Source organism: Dromiciops gliroides, chromosome 3, assembly GCF_019393635.1.
Source record: "Dromiciops gliroides isolate mDroGli1 chromosome 3, mDroGli1.pri, whole genome shotgun sequence".
NCBI lineage: Eukaryota > Metazoa > Chordata > Mammalia > Microbiotheria > Microbiotheriidae > Dromiciops > Dromiciops gliroides.
The window spans coordinates 637300818-637321652 of NC_057863.1; the positions used below are offsets into that span (position 1 = coordinate 637300818).

Sequence of the window (20835 nt, forward strand, 5' to 3'; positions counted from 1 at the left end):
CTGGTCAAGAGGGCTGGACAGTCACCCTAGGAACTCAGTCACAGAATCCATCTGATTATATGTGACCAAGATAAGGCATCAATGGTACAGTGGAAAAACATTGGCTGGGGGGAGATGATCTGGGTTCAAATACCAGTTCTACTTAGTCCCTTCACTTCTCTCTGTGCCTCGGTTTCTCTCTTTGTAAAATTCAGGGAATTTATGGGGCAGCTAGGTGGCGCAGTAGATAGAGCACCGGCCCTGGATTCAGGAGGACCTGAGTTCAAAGCCGGGCTCAGACACCTAACACTTACTAGCTGTGTGACCCTAGGCAAGTCACTTAACCCTAATTGCCTCACCAAAAAAAAAAAAATTCAGGGAATTTGAGGATCCTTTCACAGTTCTCGCTTTAAGACTTCAAAGTCCGTCGCCCCCGTCCCCCCTCCCCCAACCCTGTCCCCAGGACTGGCCAGAGGCTGGCGGAGACGCCTCGGGCTTCAGGAACGAGGCAGCCTACCGGGTAGGGCTTCATTAGCATAAACTATCCCACGAGGGGCGGCGCTCATTAACATTCAAATACATGCACATATATCTGCATGGCTGATGAGGCTAGCCAGGCAGATTCAAAATGGCGGAGTGTGGAGCGAGCGGTAGCGGCGGCAGCAGCGGGGACAGCCTGGACAAGAGCATCACCCTCCCGCCCGACGAAATCTTCCGCAACCTGGAGAACGCCAAGCGCTTCGCCATAGACATAGGTAGCAGGGGGCCGGGGGGCCCGAGAGAGGGCCGGCGTGGACGGGGCCGGAGCTGTCCGTCCCCGGTACCGGTGAACTAGGGGGAGGTGGGGGACGGACGAAGGGCGGGGGGTAGAAGAGAGAGGCAGGGAGGGGGGAACACGGTGGGAGGGCAACCATAGGGCCTCACGGGATCTGTAGTTCCCCGGCGGCCCCCGGGCCTGCAGCGGACGAACTGCGAGACTACCGCTCCCAGGAGTCTGCCCTGCGGGCTGGGAGAACGAAGCACGGCGGGAAATGGAGTCCGCGATCCCGCGCCCGCGGGGCCGGAGAGCGGCGGGGAGACTACAAGACCCGGGAGGCTGCGGGGCCTGGCCGGCCGAGTGGGACCGGGCGGGAGGGGGCGTCCGAGCGAGGTGGGGGGAGGGAAGAGGTAAACAACAGTCAGCTGGAATCCAGGAGGGGGCTTTGCCCCCAGACCCCCTCTTCAGGGTCTCTCAACGCCGGCCCCCGCTACTCCTCCCCATCAGAGTCTTTCACCCCACCCCCTCCTCCCACCTTAGGGTCCTTCCCCCTGCCGCTATGGTCGTTTCCCTCCCGCCCCCCCCATCTCCCCGCTTCCCACATCCACCCTCCCTTCACACACCCCCTCCTTCACCACCCCATCCCCACCCCTTCAGCCACCACTATTTCCTCCATTCCCCCCCATCACCTATCCCTCCCTCCCCATCTCACAGGGTACAGCCCCTCCCCCTTTATGTATACGCTCTCCCTAGGGTCCTTTACACATACCTCCTCCCCTTCTACTGCCAACACCCATCCCCGCCTTCACCCCCTCTCATACCACCCCAACCAGTATCCAGCCACTATCCCCCCCCCGTTACTGCCCAGGTCTAGCCACAGTACCCCACTTCGTCCCCCGATCCCCATCACCTACCCCTCCAGAGTCTGGCTTGGATTCCCTCCTCCAGCCACTTCCTCCATCACTTCCCATAGCCACCATTCCTTCCAGCCCCCCAGTCCCTGCGCTGCTCCCCTCTTCTCCCCATTCTCAGAGCCCAACCCTTAATCCTTCCCCTACCCCACTCCCCCCCCATACCCCCTCAGAATTCAGCTGCTAGACCCCCTTCCCCAGTCATTCTTTCCTCCATCACTATTCCTTCTTCCCTCCCTCCCTCCCTCATATTCTTTCCCTTCTCTCCCTCCCAAACCACCATTGTTCCCCCTTTCCCCTCCACATTCCCCCACCTCTCTGGGGTCAGTGGGTCATCGGGTATCTTTCAGGGACTTACTATAGGTCAGTCACTGGGCTAGCAAACACAGCCCCTGCCCTCAAGGAGCTCACATTATAATCTAAGGGGGGGCACTGACTTCTTGGAAAAAGCCTTCAGGAGAAGGTGGTATTTGAGCTGATGCTTGAAGAAAGCCCAGAAATTAAGAGATGGGGTGAGGGGGAAGAGCATGGCCAGTCCAGGGGGACAGGGTGGCCAGGCATGAGGACCAGAGCTGGAGTTTAAGGTGGAGGTCATAGATTGAGGAGGGGAATAAAGTGTAAGAAGACTGGCAAGCAGGAAGAAGGACTTGGCATCTGATCTTAGGGGTGAAAGGGAGCCACTGCAGTTTATTGAGTAGGGGAGTGACACAGTCAGACCTTAGAAAACCACTTGGGTGGCTGGATTGGAGGAAAATTCAGCCACTGTTCTCTTACTGCCCCCTCCTACTTCCTTGCTCTTGTATTCTCTATCCCTCCATCCCCCGTCCGGCCACCTTTCATTACCCTCACCATCCCATCCCAACTTCTTTGCCCCTTCTAGGATTTGGCCACAAATCTCCCCCGTCCCCCTGCAGTCCCCTTTCCCTTCAGGTCCCAGCCACTATTATTTTCACCTCCCTTCCCCCTTCAGCCACTATCCTTTTCCTTTCTTCCCCCCAGTATCCATTGGGGTTAAATCTGCTTCTTCCAGTACTGCCTGTGGGGCCTTGGGCAAGTCACTAGTGCCTCTTGATCTCATTTTCCTCAAATGTAAAATGAAAAGGTTTGCCCACATTTGGCCTCTGTGGTTCCTTCCGGCTCTAGATCTGTAAGCCTGTGATCCTTCCTTGTGGCCCACACAGATCCTAGGAGAGCAGTACCCCATAATGTGGTGGGCTCTTAGTTGCCCCTGTGTTTATTAGAGTCCTTTGAGGAGAGCCCCCTCCCCACCTCACTTTCAGTCTGTCATCTCTCCCTCCTTTGGGGGGGGGGGGTGGGAATGCAGTATGGAGGACAGATGACACTGGCAGAGGGAGGGGACTCAGGACCTCATAATTTCTGGGCTCTGCTTAAGGCCACAGGTATTTATGATGGGCCTAGCATGTGCCAGGTGGCTTCATTTATTGGTTGTGTGTGTGTGTGTGTGTGTGTGTGTGTGTGTGTGTGTGTGTGTAAGCTCCTTTTCATAGTTGTGGGGGGTTTTTGGTGGGGGAGCTCCCAGGATGGGGAGGGGCTCAGCACTAAGCCATCTTCGCCTCTGAGTGGCCTGGCTTGTCAACAGATTCTCAGTTTGTTGAGGGAGCAGAGAAGGGATGACATTTTCCTGGTTTGGGCAGTTTGGTACTTGTTCCTAAAAGGGGAAACCTGGACAGGTTCCTCCCCTTTCCTCCTGCCGTTCTCTGGGGCAGACTTGTCCAGCTCAGAAAGAAGGGGAGCAGGAAGGGTTCCATCAGGAATTGGCAGTATTGCACACTTCCCTCTGCTATTGCTGGTGGCCAGGAGGCCTGCCCAGACATCCCTGGGCTCCACAACTTCTGAGCTGATGCTGCCTTGGGCCTCTTGTCCCTCCCCAGCATGCGGCTGTTTCCTTTTCCAGATGCTTGTAACAGTTACGGAACAGCCAGGAATGTTATTCACTGCCGCCTGGCACCAATTCTAGTCTCCTCTGACTTTTCCTTTACAAACAACAACCCTCCCCGGGCTCAGTAGAAGAGTAGGCCCATGGAGGCGGCTCTTGGAGGAGGAGGAGTCTTGAGCCGACTTCCACGCACCTGGAGGCTCTATGGGAGAGGCCTGCAGTCACCTCAGTTTCTTCCTAGGGGCTTCACTAGAAAGGCAGCCTAAAAGGAAGGCCTGCTTGGGGCCAATCACAGTGGAATTAGAGCAGGGGCCCACCTAACAAGCAGAATGGAGTTTTGTTTCCCATTTTTATGACCTGGAAGAATAGTGGGTAAGCACAAATAAAAGGACCCATCAGCTTGCTTATGTTGAGGTTGGTTTAAAAATAGTCCAGTGTCTCACCCGTAAACACCGTGTCTAAATGAGTAGCCAGACTATTGGGGACTGTGATTTCTAGACCTGTAGTGATTGCAATCGTGGGTCCCTGAGGATGTAGATTATTACTCCAGGAGCCATTGGGTACAGGGGCCTTTTTTGCCCACTTTTTATTTCAGGGAGCACAGCATCTTATTCTATGCCTGGGGATTTAGGATCTCCGAAATGCTGGAGGTCAGCCAGCCTCCCCGTATCTTAAGAGAGCAGGAAAAGGAGGCTGGATTCCGTGAAATTCTGGGTTGGGAATACAGAGGTAGCAGCTGGGATTTGTGTGGATAGGATGCTAATTCCTGAGCAGGTGTTTGATGTCAGTGATGGGCCAAAACCCGAAGGATTACAGGATCCTTTTGCCTTTTAAAACCTTAGAGGGGGCAGCTAGGTGGCCCAGTAGATAAAGCACCGGCCCTGGATTCAGGAGGACCTGAGTTCAAATCTAGCCTCAGACACTTGACACTAGCTGTGTGACCTTGGGCAAGTCACTTAACCCTCATTGCCCCGCAAAAAAAACCAACAACAACAAAAAAACCCCACCACCTTAGAGGAAAGGTGACAGACATTTCAGCTAGGATCCATATTTACAGAGGTAAATCCTTATCATGAAACATTGCACCTTAAATGCCAAGGTCAAAAAGTCAGGCAATCCTAGCTAGGATTTATATAGTGCTTTAAGGTTTACAAAAACACTTTACAGATATTACCTTACTTGATCCTTATAACAACCTTAGGAGGTAGGGGCTATTGTTACTCCCAATTTACAGATGAGGAAACTGAGGCAGACAGGCTTAAGTGATTTGCCCAGGGTCACACAGCTAGAGTTTGATGCCAGAAAGGAACTCAGGTCTTCTTGGCTCCCAAGTTCTGTGCTCTAAGCCCTGGGAAGTCTGGCTAGGGGAGTTAGCAAATGGAGGCCCACTTCTGAAGGAAGCCAGCAGTGAGGGGTAGAGCGGGACCCCCAAATGGAAGTGCCCAGCATATGTTTGAGGCCAGAGCTGAAGCTGGAAGATGGAGAAATTGTAGTAAAGGGCGTATCATTGAACTTTGAGCAACTTACCCACTTAGTAGGTGGGAAAATAAGGAAGAGGAACCCGAGGAGACAGATGAATTGTCCAGAGAGGTGGGAGGGGAAGCCAGTGTTGTGTCAGAGATTCCCCAAAAGGGGTTGTCAGCAGCGTGGCTGGCTGCAGGGAACTTCGGGCCTGTGGATCCTCCCTGTCATCACTAGGAGTGATGGAGCAGTCCCTTGCTCACCTCTGACCCCAGCTCTTGTTGCCCAGAGCTCTCCCATGGCAGTGGAGGGAAGGGCTTGTGTATGGGGCCCACTGGAGGGTTCTCAGAAGAGATGGTTGGGTATTGGTTAGTGACCTTTGAGGGTCCATTTCTTTCAGTAGCATGGTGGGAGCTGAAGCAGGATTTCCAAGAGCTAAGGGGATAGATAAGATAGGCAGCCCATTCCTTTGGGTGGACCATGAGTGTATTCTTAGACATTGGGTGGCATTAGGAAGGGTTTCTTTACTTCATCTTACAGGGAGCTCTATTTTGTTTGCCTCAAACTAGACTGTTTTCCCTCTTGGTTTTTCTGCCTTGGGGAGGGTGGGAGTAGCAGAGGTAGCAGAGGGAGGGGGGTGGGTTGTTGAACTTAACCCTGTGTTTGAGAAGAGTTGATGGAGGCTGGAGAGGTGATGGTGCTATCTGGACTCTTTGGGCAATGAGTGAATTGGAAACTGCAGTTCCCCAAGAAGTGTTTTAGCAGCGGGCACTGCACCTGTATACAAAGCACCGCAGGAAAAACTGTTCCCAGGAGACAGCGCCACTCCCCCCAAGGAGCGGCCTTCCTTAGTCACTTGGGCATTTGTAGCATTTTGGTGAGGGGAAGGTCATAGAGATCCCAGGGGTCTAAAATTAGGCTTGTGGAGGTGGCAGAAATAGAATTCTTATTATTTATTGGAACCAGCTCTGGGCTAGAAATCGGGAGACCTGGATCCTCAGCTCGGTGCTGCTGCTGCCAAGTAGGAAGGTTACCATGGGCAAGTTTCTTCTACTCTCTGGGCCCTAATTTCCTCACCTGGAAAATGAGGAATATAAAAGGTGTTTAAATTTTATTGATACATTGTGGCTTTTTTCTATCTCCTTCACTTCTGAATCTGGCCCTTTCTTTTTCCTTACTCCACAAGCCATCTCTTACAACAAAAGAACAACCACCCAGCACAGATAAGGGAGAAGGGGAGGCAAAGCAGTGCAGTAAAACTAACAGTGTATGCAGCATTCCCCACCCATAGTCCCCCACCTCTGCAATAAAAGAGGGGAACGGGTCATTTTCTTATCTTTTTTTGGCAGACAGACTAGAAAACCCCTTCACCCTCAGAAAGCCCTATGATATACAATTTTGGTTGCTCATGCTAATAGCAGAAATCATACAAGTTCGTGAAAACACCAAGAAGGGGTGCATCCGTTTCTGCTGTGCAGGTTGGTGGTGCCATGCTGAACAATTGGGCCCAGTGTTCTGTGGACGTGGCATGTTCTGAATGACCCCTGATCCTGCGTTTCGAATAAGCAAGGAATACTAATCATTAATACTAGCTTGTGCTTCTCTAGTTAGTGCTGTACTGAGGACAAAGTTCTTTTTCACAATAGCCGAGCAAGAGTCTAATTATCCCTCTTTCCAGATGAGAAAACCAGCTCCGAGTCAAAGGGCTACCCACAGTCACCTGACCGGCCGGGTGAGAGAGCCAGACTCTAACCCAGATTTTCTGACACCCAGCCCAGAGGCCTTTCCACCCTCTGCACCCATCCGAAGGCAGTCTCAGCTCCCAGAGTGCACAAGGAGGCCCCCTCCAATTCTACTGTGAGCGCCTTTGTGCCCAAGGCACTCAGCCCAGTGCCTGGCACCTAATAGGCGCTTAAGAAATGCCTGGGGGCTGACTGGCCCTAGTAAGAAGCAGCAACTCGGATCTCTGCCTTTAGAGGCCAAAGGTCTCAGATTCAGGCCATTCGAGTGATGGATAGAAAGTAGCTGAGAAGCCACTGAGGGCGGCACCAGTTGGAATCAGGACTTTCCCTTAATGTCAAAGTTGAAGTGCTGGGTTTTCAAAACAGATACACACAAGGATTTATTTTTAGTTCTGGTTTTTATTTCATCTCTTAAAAAAAAAAAATGTCTTCTCTCCTCCTTGCACGTATTGTTCTTCAGCTCGTTGCCAGGAATAAGTGATTGTAGTCCTTAAAGGGGCCCCCCATGTGAGATAAGGACTCAGAGAATTCTGGGGAGCAGCCAAGCAGACAGACGGGCTTGCCATTTCCCTCTACCAACCAGGCTTTTTTTTTTCCCCCCTTAAACATAGGATCAGAAAACAAACGCTTGTAGGCAATCTGAGTTAGCATATCTGACATTCTTTTTTTTTTTTTTTTGGTGAGGCAATTGGGATTAAGTGACTTGCCCAGGGTCACACAGCTAGTAAGTGTCAAGTGTCTGAGGCTGGATTTGAACTCAGGTCCTCCTGAGTCCAGGGCCTGTGCTCTATCCACTGTGCCACCTAGCTGCCCCATCTCTAACATTTTTTTTTTTAAAGTGAGGCAGTTGGGGTTAAGTGACTTGCCCAGGGTCACATAGCTAGTAAGTGTTAAGTGTCTGAGGCCAGATTTGAGCTCAGGTCCTCCTGACTCCAGGGTCGGTGCTCTGTCCACAGCATCACCTAGCTGCCCCCATCTCTAACATTTTTGACAAGCCTTTTTCATTTCCTCTACTGAGTTGATTTCACCTCCTTGAAAAGAGGGCAGAATAAGGCGGGCCTTCTGTTTATTATGGTCCTGAACTGATTCAGGTTAAGAATTTAAGACCAAGGTTCTCTGACAGGCAGCCTTCCTCATGTGTCTTTTCGGAGTCATCTGAATCTGCTCAGAAAGTAGTCACTGGAGTATGTGCAGTCCCTGTTCAGCTTTCTCCTTCTCCCTCCCTCCCGCCTTTGGAAACAGTGGGCACCCATCCCCAGGCAAAAGTGAGGAAGAGATAGGTCAAGGCAGAGTGGGTTTCTCTCTCCCGAGTCCTAGAAGCTGGTCCTGTGGGGTGCCTGATCCTAGATGCATAGGTCTTAACCATGCCCGTGCTAGTAATACCAGACTTAGCCCTACCTGTGCTCAGGACTGAGCTCAGGGGCACCCAGGACTTCTGACCCTGAGGCAGATTGGACCCCTGGGGATCCGCCTCCTCTGATTCCTGCCCCTTCTGTGGCTCTAGCGGTCAGAACCTGTCTGATGACATCTGAAGTCCTGTGTTCATTTTTTTATTTACTAAGATGATCTAGTAAGAACATTTGGTACAAAATATGCCCACCAAACTTGAAGTATATGTTCCCTTTCCATACATGAGTTACATGTGACCCATGCTGTCATGAGATACCATATATGGTAAAGGGGTACCTCTAGAGTCGGGAGGCACTGGCTCTGGTATCAGGAAGACCTGAGTTCAAATGTGACCTCAATTACTTACTAGCTGTGTGACCCTGGGCAAATCATTTCACCACTGTTTGCCTCTGCTTCCTTACCTATAAAGGGCAGGTAATAATAGCACCTACCTACCTACTTCCCAGGGTTGTGGTAGGGGATCAAATGAGATATTTGTAAGCACAGTGCCTGGCACAGACAAAGTGCTTCATACATGCTCTTTCTCTGACCCACCCTGGAAATCCTTTTCTCCCTCCTGTCATAGTTTTTAAGGAGTCTCACTATGTCACCTCGTGCCGGTGATAACAGCCTTCCTCCATTGAAACACCATCATAAAAGAGGAACTCTGAATTACAGGGAAAACCTCCTCTAAATGACATTGATGTGGAGTGTGGCCGTGTCCAGGGCAACCAGGGCAGTAATGGAGTTGGAGACTGATGCCAGGGTGGGCTGAAGGAAGTCGGATTATTTAGCCTGGAAGAGGAGATTGGAGCAGGGGCTGGGGTAGGCGGGCTCTCTTTAGGTGTGGGAGGGGCAGGGAGAAAAACGTTTTGGTTTGGGGGATATGTGTTAGTGCATGTTTTTGAGACCAAAATCATATTCTGAACATATTGTAATATCAAATTTTAATGTGTTCCTACCCATTTTCTTTCTAAGTATTTAATCATTTGCAAAACAAAAGTTTTCAAATCATTTCCACTGATTGTCAGTGTCTCCTCGATCACTGTCTTCAAGCCCGTGATGTGTTTTTGTGGGAGAGGGATTAACTTTGCTTCTGCTTGGCCCCCAAATTCTAAACCAGAGCAGTGGGTTGGAATTACCGAGTAGAACATCGTCGATTGATGTCAGGACAGTCTCCCTAGCTGGACGGCTGGGCCAAAGGGAAATGGGATGCCTTGAACAGGGCAACAAGCCACCAGCCCTTGCTTAGACAAGCTGACCTGACTTTTTCTCCTCTGGAGAGTCCGTGAAGGATTGTTTTGTTCTTTCCCTCCTGTGTCCTGGGCAAAAGACAGTTTCTCTGCAAGTCATTTTGGAGTACTTTGATTTTAGTTCTTGGAATCCAAGCTGGGATGAACCTTCCGGATCATCTAGTACATCCCTTCATTCCCAGCTTCCACTGGCTCATGCTAATGCCCCATTGAGGGGAATATTGTGGAAGGGATACCCGTCTTTTTGTTTGCCATCATTCCTGAAGCCGAGGAGTCCCTGAATGCACCTGCCTATCCCTTCTCTGTCTCTCTGTCTCTGTCTCTGTCTCTCTCTCACACACACACACACACACACACACACACACACACACACATGCACACACTCTGCTTATTTTCTTCACTCTCCTTCCTTACTTTATTTGTCCTTGACAGCTGATGACTCCTGAGATAATCTCATTTGCTCTCCACGTTGTTTATTTCAGGAGTAGCCGCCTTTTTCCTAGTCTGCAGCCCATCAAAACGAACAGCTAAACTTTGCTGGGCAGTAGGATTTTTCAAGGAAGTTGAGTTATTTTGTCAGTATTAGGGAATTGGGGCTTTGACCTCAGCCATCTGATTGCCTTTCTCGGGCCAGTCAAGCTGTCTCCAGGCCTTCCTTTTATGAATGAAGCTCCTGCTTTGGATTTGATAGGTCCTGTGGGGTGTGCCCTGTGGGTTGGGGACACAGGCCCATGTATGAAGCAATCCCTACTGTCACAGAGCTTCCCTAGAAGGGTGATAGCCAAACTCTTCACTTGGAGTCATTAAAAACAAGCTCATTGGGGGCAGCTAGGTGGCGCAGTGGATAAAGCACTGGCCCTGGATTTAGGAGTACCTGAGTTCAAATCCGGCCTCAGACACTTGACACATACTAGCTGTGTGACTCTGGGCAAGTCACTTAACCCCCATTGCCCAACAAAAAAAAAAAACAAGCTCATTTCTGCAGCTGTGTGTGTACATTGGGAAGTTGCTTCCATCAGTAGCCAGTTCCCTGAGGAAGGTTGTCAGTGACAGAGCTTTTCAGTGAAGACATTGGCATTATCAGCTCTTTGCTTCTAGGTCATCAGCAGGATCTGAGTCACATACTCCCTTTTCCTCAGCTGGGGGCAGTTTCAGCCTTTGGCTCTGTCATTGAAGTTAAGTGACTTGTACTAGCAAGGGGACAGGAGTCATGGCATGCACCAGAGTCCTAGAGGGAAGGGGGACGTGGCCTGAGCGCCTCCTGCCCCCTTTCTCTCTCTCTGGTCGCAGACAGGGCCTGTAGCACCTGCTGCCCTCCTGGTCCCGGGACTGGAGCTATGCTCAGAAGAGTGAAATAGGGGGAATGCATTCATGGGGCTCATCGCTCAGCCTCCACTCCACATTTTTTATTTGCAACACTATAGTCTGAAAGACTGAGAATAACCAAGAGACACCTTCTTTCCTGCCCTGGTTCTGAATTGTTTCTGATATTTCTATCCACAGGTGGATCATTAACCAAATTGGCCTATTATTCAACTGTCCAGCACAAAGTAGCCAAAGTGAGATCTTTTGACCACTCAGGAAAGGTAAAGACTCCGAGCTATATTGTCCTGATTCAGCGTCCCCTGTACCCCTGTTTGGAAAGCAGGACTAGCCTGTAGCTGGGGATTTTCCACACCTAGCCTGCACCCCATGCAGAATGCCGGCTAGCCAAAGTCCATGGGCCTCTTTCCTTGGGCTTCCAGGGGAAGGATTAGAAGCAAGGAGTCCCATGAAATTCCTTTAGCGTATCCATTATGTGCAAGGCAAGCTGGTAGATTCTGGAGAGAGAGAACAAAAAATGACAGTGTGTGACCCCAAAAGTGATTGGAGTCAGGGAAGGCTTGATGGAAGTGTTATCAGGGAGGACCACTGAAGAGAAGCAATGGTCCTAGAGTCGAGAGGAAGAGGAACTACTTTCCCAGGAGGCAGACGGGCTTTTCTAAAGTCAGGAGCCTGGCGATAGAACGTGGAGTCCTGCTGAGCCTGGAGGCTGTACTCTAGGGGGGCATCCAGTGCCATATCCCAAGCACTCGCTTCTTCCCCATTTCCCCCCTTGCCCTGGATCCAGCTCAGCTCCTTCTTAGCCCCTGTGGGCTCAGGCGTGGGCCTCTCCCCCAATCGTCTTCCCACCCCTCCTCCCTAGACTCAGTGCCTCTTTCCATAGCTTAGCTTCTAATCAGGTCTGGTTACCTTTAGACATGAGCCCCTTCTACTCCCTGCCTCAGATCTGGAGGTGGCTTTAAAGGTTCTGCCTCTTTTTAACAGTGTGCAGGTTAGCCAAGAAAAAGAAAACATGGAAGAAATGAATCCCTAAGATCCCCTTGCATGGCAGAGAGGCAGGAAGGCTGGAGTTTGAATCCTGCCCCCAGAAACTTACTAGCTGTGTGACTGTGATGTTATCTGTACTTCGCTTTCTTCATCTGTAAAATGGGAATGATGATAATACCTATTTCCTGGGCTTGTTGAGAGATTCCAGTAATAATGGCAGTATGAGGTGCACAACATGCCTCGCAGGTGCTTGTGCTTATTGTCCCCATTTTATAGACAAGATAATTCCTGGATGGTGATTTCCAGTGCTTCGAGGGCTATATGGGAGTCCTCTGCATCCTTTTTAATTACTGAAATGCTGTTCGTGTGTTCTGCAGGATGCCGAGCAAGAGCACGAGCCTCCCTATGAAATCTCAGTCCAGGAGGAGATCACGGCTCGACTGCATTTTATTAAATTTGAGAACACGTACATTGAAGCCTGTTTGGACTTCATCAAAGACCATCTTGTCAACACAGAAACAAAAGTGATCCAGGCGACGGGAGGGGGTGCATATAAATTCAAAGACCTCATTGAGCAAAAGCTGCGACTGAAGTGAGTGGAGATGGGTTGGAGGGAGATATTGGATCCTAGGAACTTGTTCTCATTGGGGGAGAGGTTTAAAGAGTTTTTATTTCAAATTGCTAGGTGAGTGGTGGGGATCTGGGAATAGGAGCCCCACCCACTGGGGATCTAGATGAAGGATGTGGGGGAGGTTTGGAAGAGCAATTTCTACTTGCAAACAAAACATGTGAGAACTGAGAAAGCATGAGGTGACCTTTCGAAGGTCAGATTGGCATCACAGAAGTTGCATCTATTCATAGACCACCTTTAAGTCATGTCAATCAATGGACTTGAATGCAGCCAGCCAATTAGCTTAGAGCTGTGTGTGGGAACCACCCTTCTTCCTGTTCGACAGGGGGCTTCTGGGAGAACTGAGTGGGACTCTTTCCTTTTGGAAGTTGGGGTGGCTAGGGGAAGGAGCAGTTTTTCTCTCTCTCCAGGCATAGATCAGAGATAGGGGTTTTTCCATTCTTTCAGAGACAAGTACGCTCTTTCTCTTTACTTCTAATATACTTTAATAAATGCTTAAAAGCCTAAACTGTTGCTGAAGCTCCTAATTTATAAGTAATTCCTAGCTAGTTTCCCCCCCTACACACACACACACACACACACACACACACACACACACAGAGGATTTTTTTTTTTTTTTTTTGGTGAGGCAATTGGGGTTAAGTGACTTGCCCAAGGTCACACAGCTAGTAAGTGTTAAGTGTCTGAGGCCGGATTTGAACTCAGGTCCTCCTGACTCCAGGGCCGGTGCTCTATCCACTGCGCCACCTAGCTGCCCCACACACAGGATTTTAATCATCACACACAGAAGAGGTGAAGAATTGATTCTATTCCGTATGGACCTCAGTTTCCCTAGAAATGTCAGCCTCTGAGGTTGGGATCATTTATACTGTCCATGCCCGACTTGGTTCTTCTTTTGGAAAGTCACCTGTGTTAACTATCCCGTGCCATGGAAAAGCAGAGGGTTCGAGTTTAAGCCACCAGAACCATGTTCTCAGAAATCTTTATCTCAGTATCACTTGAGTGGGTCCCTCTTAAGAATTTGCTCCCCTGCATCAGCATCGCGTGGCAGGATTTAGAATGGCTCTCCCATATGTCTGTCTGTCAATCTATTTACTGTCTATTTCTATTTCTCTTTCTATTTCTATTTCTCTGTCTGTCAATCTATTTACTGTCTATTTCTATTTACTATGCACTCATCCATCCATCTCTATATCATCTATTTATCTCTGTTATCTATTGATCTATTTATCTACCCATCCATTTACCTGTCTTTGTCTTCTACCCATCTCTGTCCCACACACACACACACACACACACACACACACACACACACACACACACGCGCACACTCTCTTGAAACAGTGTTTGATTTTCTTTTCAGAGTTGATAAGGAAGATGTGATGACTTGCCTGATAAAAGGGTGTAATTTTGTGCTAAAGAATATCCCCCATGAGGCATTCATGTACCAGAAAGATGCTGATCCTGAATTCCGGTTTCAGACCAACCACCCTAACATTTTTCCATACCTCCTTGTCAACATTGGCTCCGGAGTTTCCATAGTGAAGGTGAGCGAAGGACACGGGAGGCCCAGCCAGGCCAGTAGGGAGAGGACGAACTCGGAGCTCAGTCATCGTCCTTTGCCTCTGGATCCTGACCTTGGATTCAAAAGAGAGGCCCAGTTCTTGGCACCATCATGTCAGCCGCATGACCGGAGCAGAACTGCCTTTGTGCTTCATCAGCTGCAAAGTGGGAGGGATAACCCTTGCACCCCTGCCCTCCAGGGTTGTGGTGGTGCGTGCATGAGCAGCTGTACGGAAGGGGCTGTGTACAAAGGGAAGCCAAGCCGTCATTTCTCCCTGACGCTGAGGCCTTTTCTGTGCTGGTGTCACAGCAGACCCTTTCAGTCCTGCCCAAGCTTGCTTAGCTCTGAGCCCCCGATTCGTTGTCTCTGGAGAGCAGGGGCAGGGGTGGGGGGCTCCCATGAGGGAGCTCCCTTCCTAAAGTGGAGCAGTTCCTAGAGAAGCAGCCCCTCCAAGCCCCCAGGCCCAGCCTTTCAAAGGAAGGCCATGTGCTCACAGTCCACTTGCTGATATGTCCACTTCATGACCGGCTGGGTCGGGCTGAACAGCAGTGTTAACCAGAGCGCCCTGATTTTGACTGCTAGGTGGAGACGGAGGACAAATTTGAGTGGATTGGCGGGAGTTCGATTGGAGGAGGCACCTTCTGGGGGCTCGGTGCCCTGCTCACCAAGACAAAGGTATCAGAAGCCCCTTGTGGGGCATCCTTGCTGCTTCCTTGAACAAAAGGGACATCTCTGCAGCTTGTGGTTTGCTTTGCTTTTAATCCTAAAGGTCCTTCCCAGTAGCCTGTGGTTGTGGTCCTTACTTACCCGTGCCTCCAAATGCCCAGCTCTTTTCAGGGGAGGGGCCTATTGCATGGTCTCGAACAATGTTAAAAGTGCTTGGTTCAAACAGCAGGTTAATTGACGTTAGCGCTAAACAGAGCTGGGCCACCCTTAAGATGTTGGCAGCCTGGAATGTGAGCCTGGGAGGTGGGAGGTGAGACCAAGCCGGTGGGGCCTTCACAGGCCTAAGTCCATCATTCCATGGACTTAGAGTCCCTTTCTGGATCTCCTTTCGTCGCACTATCTTTGGTCCCCAAACCTGGGTAATCTCTTGATTTCCTCTGTTCTTTCCTTCCAGAAATTTGATGAGCTGCTACACCTTGCCTCAAAGGGCCAGCACACGAATGTGGATATGTTGGTGCGAGATATTTACGGTGGGGCCTACCAGACCCTGGGGCTCAGTGGCAATCTCATAGCCAGTAGCTTTGGAAAGTCTGCCACTGCAGATAAAGGTACCCCCATTGGATGTTCTCCTCCAGAAATCCAGAGGCAGAATCTGCACTGATTATAGCAAATTGAGTGATGACTCACGAGGTTGTTAGCAGGGAATTATGTACAGATGTCTGGGGCAATTTCCTCCCCATCTGCTGCTTACAGAATGCTCTGATTTATAAAAAGAAAAAAAAATTTGCTTGCACATTTCTACTTCAGTTACTAGGCGGAAATGGAAACCCAGGAGAGTGAACCCATATAACCTTTTCCTTCCTTAAATTGATGACCATTTTCATTGTGAGAATTTAACCTTTCTTTGGGTCTAAGGTATTTGTGGTCAGAATTTTAGTTCCTCTGTGGGGCACAATGAGAAGCATGGAAGGAGGTAGGAGTGCTGGGCTGGCAGGCAGAGAGAGCTGGGTTTGAATCCCACCTCTTGACAGGGCACCCTGGATGGGTCATTGAACCTGTTTCTCATTTTACAAATGGGGACTTCAGGAGAACCTATATCACAGGTTTGTTAGATAGGTATGTAAAATGTTTGGCAGCAAATCTTAAAAGTTAGTGATGACCGCTTCTGCTACAGCCTCTCTTAGAGCAGGACCATACTTTCCTTCATCTGAAGACAGCGTATGTTGCCCCCCAAACTATAGAGAACACACCGTCCTTTGTTGACTTAGCACCAAGGTGTTTTTGCTCTCTTAGAGTTCTCCAAAGAAGATATGTCCAAGAGCTTACTGCACATGATTAGCAACGACATCGGGCAGCTGGCTTGTCTCTATGCCAAACTCCACAACCTGGACAGAGTTTATTTTGGGGGCTTCTTCATTCGGGGTCATCCGGTCACCATGCGCACAATCACTTACAGTATTAACTTCTTCTCCAAGGTAATGAAGACGAAACCCCCTTTGTAATTTGGTACCATGCTGACTCTGGGGATTCCTTATTTACCTCCCTACCTGCCCCCCCCCCCGCCCCCCCCTCCCCATCCCTGTTCCCTTCCCTTAACCTATAATCGGTCCTCAGGGAGTTGAGTGTTTCTAAATCCATGGAGGCAGTAGAGTAAGACTGTAAGGGTCCCTCCCTGGAGGATGTGTCTGAGGATTAGTTAGAAGTTTGGGGCCATGGAATTCTTTATCCAATGACCTTAGCCCTGAGTGATTGAGTAGAATTGTTTTAGAGAAGCCTCAGGGACCCCTGAAGCTGAGGAGTTAACTCAGCAGTTCCCTTCTTTCTATTTTGTGGCACCTCACAAGAGTCCTCTGGGAGAGGATCCTTCCTCATGGCCCTCTAACCCACACTGTGGGGAAGGTGCTCGTGTGGAGGAGCAGGGCTCTCAAGCAGTGACCCTCTGGTCCCTGCTCGTGACAGCTTCAGACGTCGGTGTGCCCTGTCTGGGAAGTGGCATGAGCTGTTGTTGCCGCCCTTCTGTGACCATTGCAATGACTTCTAATGCCCCCGCGTTCTGGTCAGCCCCTATAGACGAACTTCCCTTTAGGCCGAGTCCAGCTGTGTGTATCGAGACCTCCCAAATGAGATACATAGGATGACTGATGATTTCATTTCACAAACAGATCCTTTGCCCGGCAAAAAGATGTACCTTGGGATTTCTGTAGCTAGCAAACTTCCCTATTGCAGTTCAAATGCTCTGCAGCTGACAAAAGTCTATTATGCACAACTTTTCAGGAATGCATTGACTGGGTGAGGCGAGGTACCCACGTGTATTGTAATTGCCTTAAACCACCTAGCAAGCACAAAGTGCCCATGCTGGCTGGCCATCAGGGACCATCCCAATGCAATATTTCATCTTGTGGCAGGGAGAGGTTCAGGCACTGTTCCTGAGGCACGAAGGTTACCTGGGCGCCATCGGGGCATTCCTAAAAGGAGCAGAACAAGACAGTGAGTAGAGGGTTATACTCCTTTTCCTAATGCAGTGTTTGGAAATGTTGGTGGAGCAGAATAGGGATAATCCTGGGTTGTGTGGGCCAGGGGCAAGAGATGCCACCAGCAAGAAATGGCTGGGCTCTTAACAGTTGTGGTTTTGTTGGGTTTTAAAAAAACCAAACCCTCATCCTTTCCCATTTCCACTCTTTGAGTTAAGTGCAATGAATAGAACTTGGCCATCTTGCTTCTTGCCTATGCCAGTGATCTCCTCTAGAGAAGGGGAAAAGTGAGACCTTTGTGATCATTCCAGAGGGGCTGGGATATGAATTTGGCTAACACGTTCCTGTGCTTGGCTTCCCATGATTGCTGAGGGCATCATGTAGTTGTCTATCTGTCTGTCTGTCTGTGTCCATCTTTCTCTTTCTATCATTATCTCCCCTCCCTGGCAAAAAAAAAAAAAAAACCCAAAAAACCATTCGCCAAGGAAAAAAAGAATGGCAAACATCTCTCATTCTGCCAACTGTGTCTTTTCCTTTTTCCCATCTCTAGTCTTGGGCCCTCAATTCCCTTTCATCTTGATTCTCATAAACCGCTTCTTAAATGAGAAATATTTTTTAAATGATCTCAGCAGAGTGTTCTGCCTTACAACATACCAAGAGAACTTAGTCCCACTTTGGGGGATCTTATTTTCCCAGAAATTGAACAAGCCATTGTTTTCAGAGCTTAAAGATAAGCCTGTTGACCAACTTCTGTAATGTCCTCCCCGTAAGTTTCCTGATTTAAATACAACAGGAAGTTTTCTCTGGGCTTGTTTATTTTTCTAACATGAAGAATACATTTTCTTACATTTAGCCTAGCCCAAAAGAAAGATCTGGCTAATTCGACAGCCCCTATAGAGCACAGGGAGCCGCTAAGTGGTAAAGTAAAGAGAGTGCTGGGCCTAGAGTCAATAATACTCATTTTCTTGAGTTGAAATCTGGCCTCGGACACTTCCTAGCTGCATGACCCTTGGGTAAGTCACTTCACCTTGTTTGCCTCAGTTTCTTCACCTGTAAAAAGAGCTAAAGAAGGAAATGGCAAACCACTCCAGTATCTTTGCCAAGAAAACCCTACATGGGGGTCATGAGGTGTTGGACACAACTGAAAAATGACTGAACAAAAAACAAGGTATATTCCCTTCTTTTCTTAACAAGCAGAATTTGGCTCCTTAGGTATTTTTAGATACTTGAAAGGATTTGAGTTTCAGAAACTTGAGGGTCAATCTTTCTTCTGTTCTTGTGTTCCCTGGATGTGTATTATGTTCTAGGAGCCCTGGTGTTTGAGGACTTAACACCCTCTTTTGTTCTCCTAGATCCTAACCAGTACAGCTGGGGAGAGAATTACGCTGGAAGTTCTGGTCTGATGAGCACATCCCCGGAACTGTTTCCCATGCAGAGAGCTCGGAGTGGCACTGTGAGTTCCTGGGGGGATGCCCGAATGGGAGACAGTGGCAGTGTTCTCAAGGGGGCTCCAAGGCATGAAGACCAGCTTTCCCCCTCAAAAAAATTGTCAGTTTTATTGGAATATAGTTGGGAAAAATAGTTCTTAATTACTTTTATGTCATCTTCATTGGCTGTGGATTCATCTTTTTCATTTTTTAATACTGGAAATTCAGTTTTCTTTTTTAAAAAAATCAAATTAACCACTGGCTTGTCTATTTTTCTATTTTTTAAACAGTTCCTAGTTTTACAAATTAGTTAAAAAATTTTTTACTTTAAATTTTGTTAATCTTGCCTTTGATTTTCAGGATTTCCATTTTAGGGTTTAATTGGGGGTTTTTGTTTGTTTCCTTGTTTTTCCTTGTTAGTTACATGCCTAATTTGTTGATGTACTGCTTTGGCTGCATTCCATAAGTTTTGGTATGTTGTCTTGTTATTATCTTTAATGAATTTTGATAATTTTTTTGGTTTCTATGGTTTTTTGACCCACCCATTCTTTAGGATTAGGAAAATGCTTTTCTGCTTTGGTTGTAAGATTTTTATATTCTAATATAAGTGGTCAGTTTTTGTGAAGTTGCCATGCATAGCCAAGGAATCAGTAGTATTCCGATTTAATATTCTCCAGGTGCCTATTTTAGCTAATGTTTTTAGAATTTTGTTTAGCTCCTTAACTTTCTTGTTTATTTTATGGCAGTGATATTAACTTATTGTTTATAGTATCCTTTAGTAAATACAGTCGTTTATTTCTTTTAATTAGGTCTAATTTTACTTTTGTTTTCCTCAAGCTCATGATTTATAGTTCTGCCTTCTCTACTTCAGCTGAAGCAGAATAGATTCTGCTTCAGCACCTTATTTTAACTCTGTGTTATGTATCCTTCTGTTTCAAGTGTGTTTCTTAACAACATATAGATTCTTGTTTCTAATCCATTTTGATATCCTCTTCCATTTTAGGGGCTATTCATCCCATTCACATTCAGTTATGGTTGCTAACTGTAAAATTTCCCTCTGTCCTTTTCTCTTATACTTATCCTTCTCTTCTTTACCTCCTTCCCTCCCTCTTTAAGAGTCTGTTTTATTTTTGACTACTTCCTCCCTTAATCTACCTTCCCTTTTATTCTCCTCCCCCCTTCCCCGACCCTTTCCCTTCTATTTCCCTCTTGGGTAAGATGAATTTTTGTACCAAACTGTATTCTATCCTCCTTACCAATTCAAATGAGAGTGAGGTTTAAGCATTTCTCTTCCCTTCTCCCACTGCCCCATCCATTGTAAACTCTTCCTTGCACTCCCCATTTATGTGAGATAATTTTCCCCCTTCTTCCAAGGCATTCCTTTTTTCCCCACATTCTTCCACTCTCCTTTTGAGATCATCCAATCTTATTAGAATCACATCTAGGCCCTAATTAGACTTCCTCTAAAACCTCTGGTGATGATAAAGTTCTAAGGAGTTACATGGATCATCTCTCCTTAAAAGAATGTAAACCATTTAACCTTTTTTAGTCTCTTATAATTTCTTACTCATGTTGACCTTTTTATACTTCTTTTGAATCTTGAGTTTAAATGTCATGTTTTCTATTCAGCTCTTACCTTTTTATCAGAAATGATTGACAGTCTTCTATCATAGTTCATTAAATATCCATTTTTCTCCCCTTAGGATTACATTCAGTTTTGTTGGGTAGGTTAATCTTGATCGTTATCCTAGATATTTTGTCTTCCAGACTTATCCCTATTCCTTTATAGTGGTGGCTGCTAAATCTTGTGTGATCCTGACCGTGGGTCCAGAGTACTTGAATTCTTTCCTTCTGGCTGCTTGTAGGATTTATTGACCTTCTTCCTCTCTCTCTTTTTTTTTTTCTTTTTTAAAATTTTTAGTGAGGCAATTGGGGTTGTGACTTGCCCAGGGTCACACAGCTAGTAAGTGTTAAGTGTCTGAGGTCAGATTTGAACTCAGGTCCTCCTGATTCCAGGGCTGGTGCTCTATCCACTGCACCACCTAGCTGCCCCTCATTTGTTTTTTAAAGTCTTTATTTTTTAAAATTATTATTTGCTATTTAAAAAAAAATCTCTTTAGCTCTCCTAGAAATTCTTGTTGGACTTGTATCCAATTTGCAGTTTTTTTTTTCTTTGATGCTTTGCTCGTAGATGTCTTTAACTCATTGTCTTCTGAGTTTGTCTCTTTAGCTCATTCTACTAGCCTCCTTCTTGACTTTGGAATTCATGTTAATGTTGGGCTCTGCTCACCTCTGGGAAGTGGGGGGATGGATGTTTGGGCTGAACACATGTCCTTTGTAATCATCTTGCTGCTTTCACAGCTCTGTCTGGGGGGCC

General features: G+C 47.9%; 1 protein-coding gene across 1 annotated transcript in view; it reads left to right on the forward strand.

The window, feature by feature from the left end:
* The first annotated feature begins 607 nt into the window (after positions 1 to 607).
* The window catches only part of PANK4 (pantothenate kinase 4 (inactive)), a 38123-nt gene continuing 17895 nt past the window's right edge, over positions 608 to 20835 (forward strand). The window contains exons 1-9 of the mRNA XM_043994876.1: positions 608 to 734; positions 10893 to 10975; positions 12077 to 12291; positions 13694 to 13877; positions 14477 to 14569; positions 15015 to 15168; positions 15854 to 16035; positions 16966 to 17047; positions 18384 to 18484. Of these exons, the coding sequence (XP_043850811.1) occupies positions 608 to 734; positions 10893 to 10975; positions 12077 to 12291; positions 13694 to 13877; positions 14477 to 14569; positions 15015 to 15168; positions 15854 to 16035; positions 16966 to 17047; positions 18384 to 18484 (1221 nt within the window). The remainder of the gene's footprint in view (positions 735 to 10892; positions 10976 to 12076; positions 12292 to 13693; positions 13878 to 14476; positions 14570 to 15014; positions 15169 to 15853; positions 16036 to 16965; positions 17048 to 18383; positions 18485 to 20835) is intronic.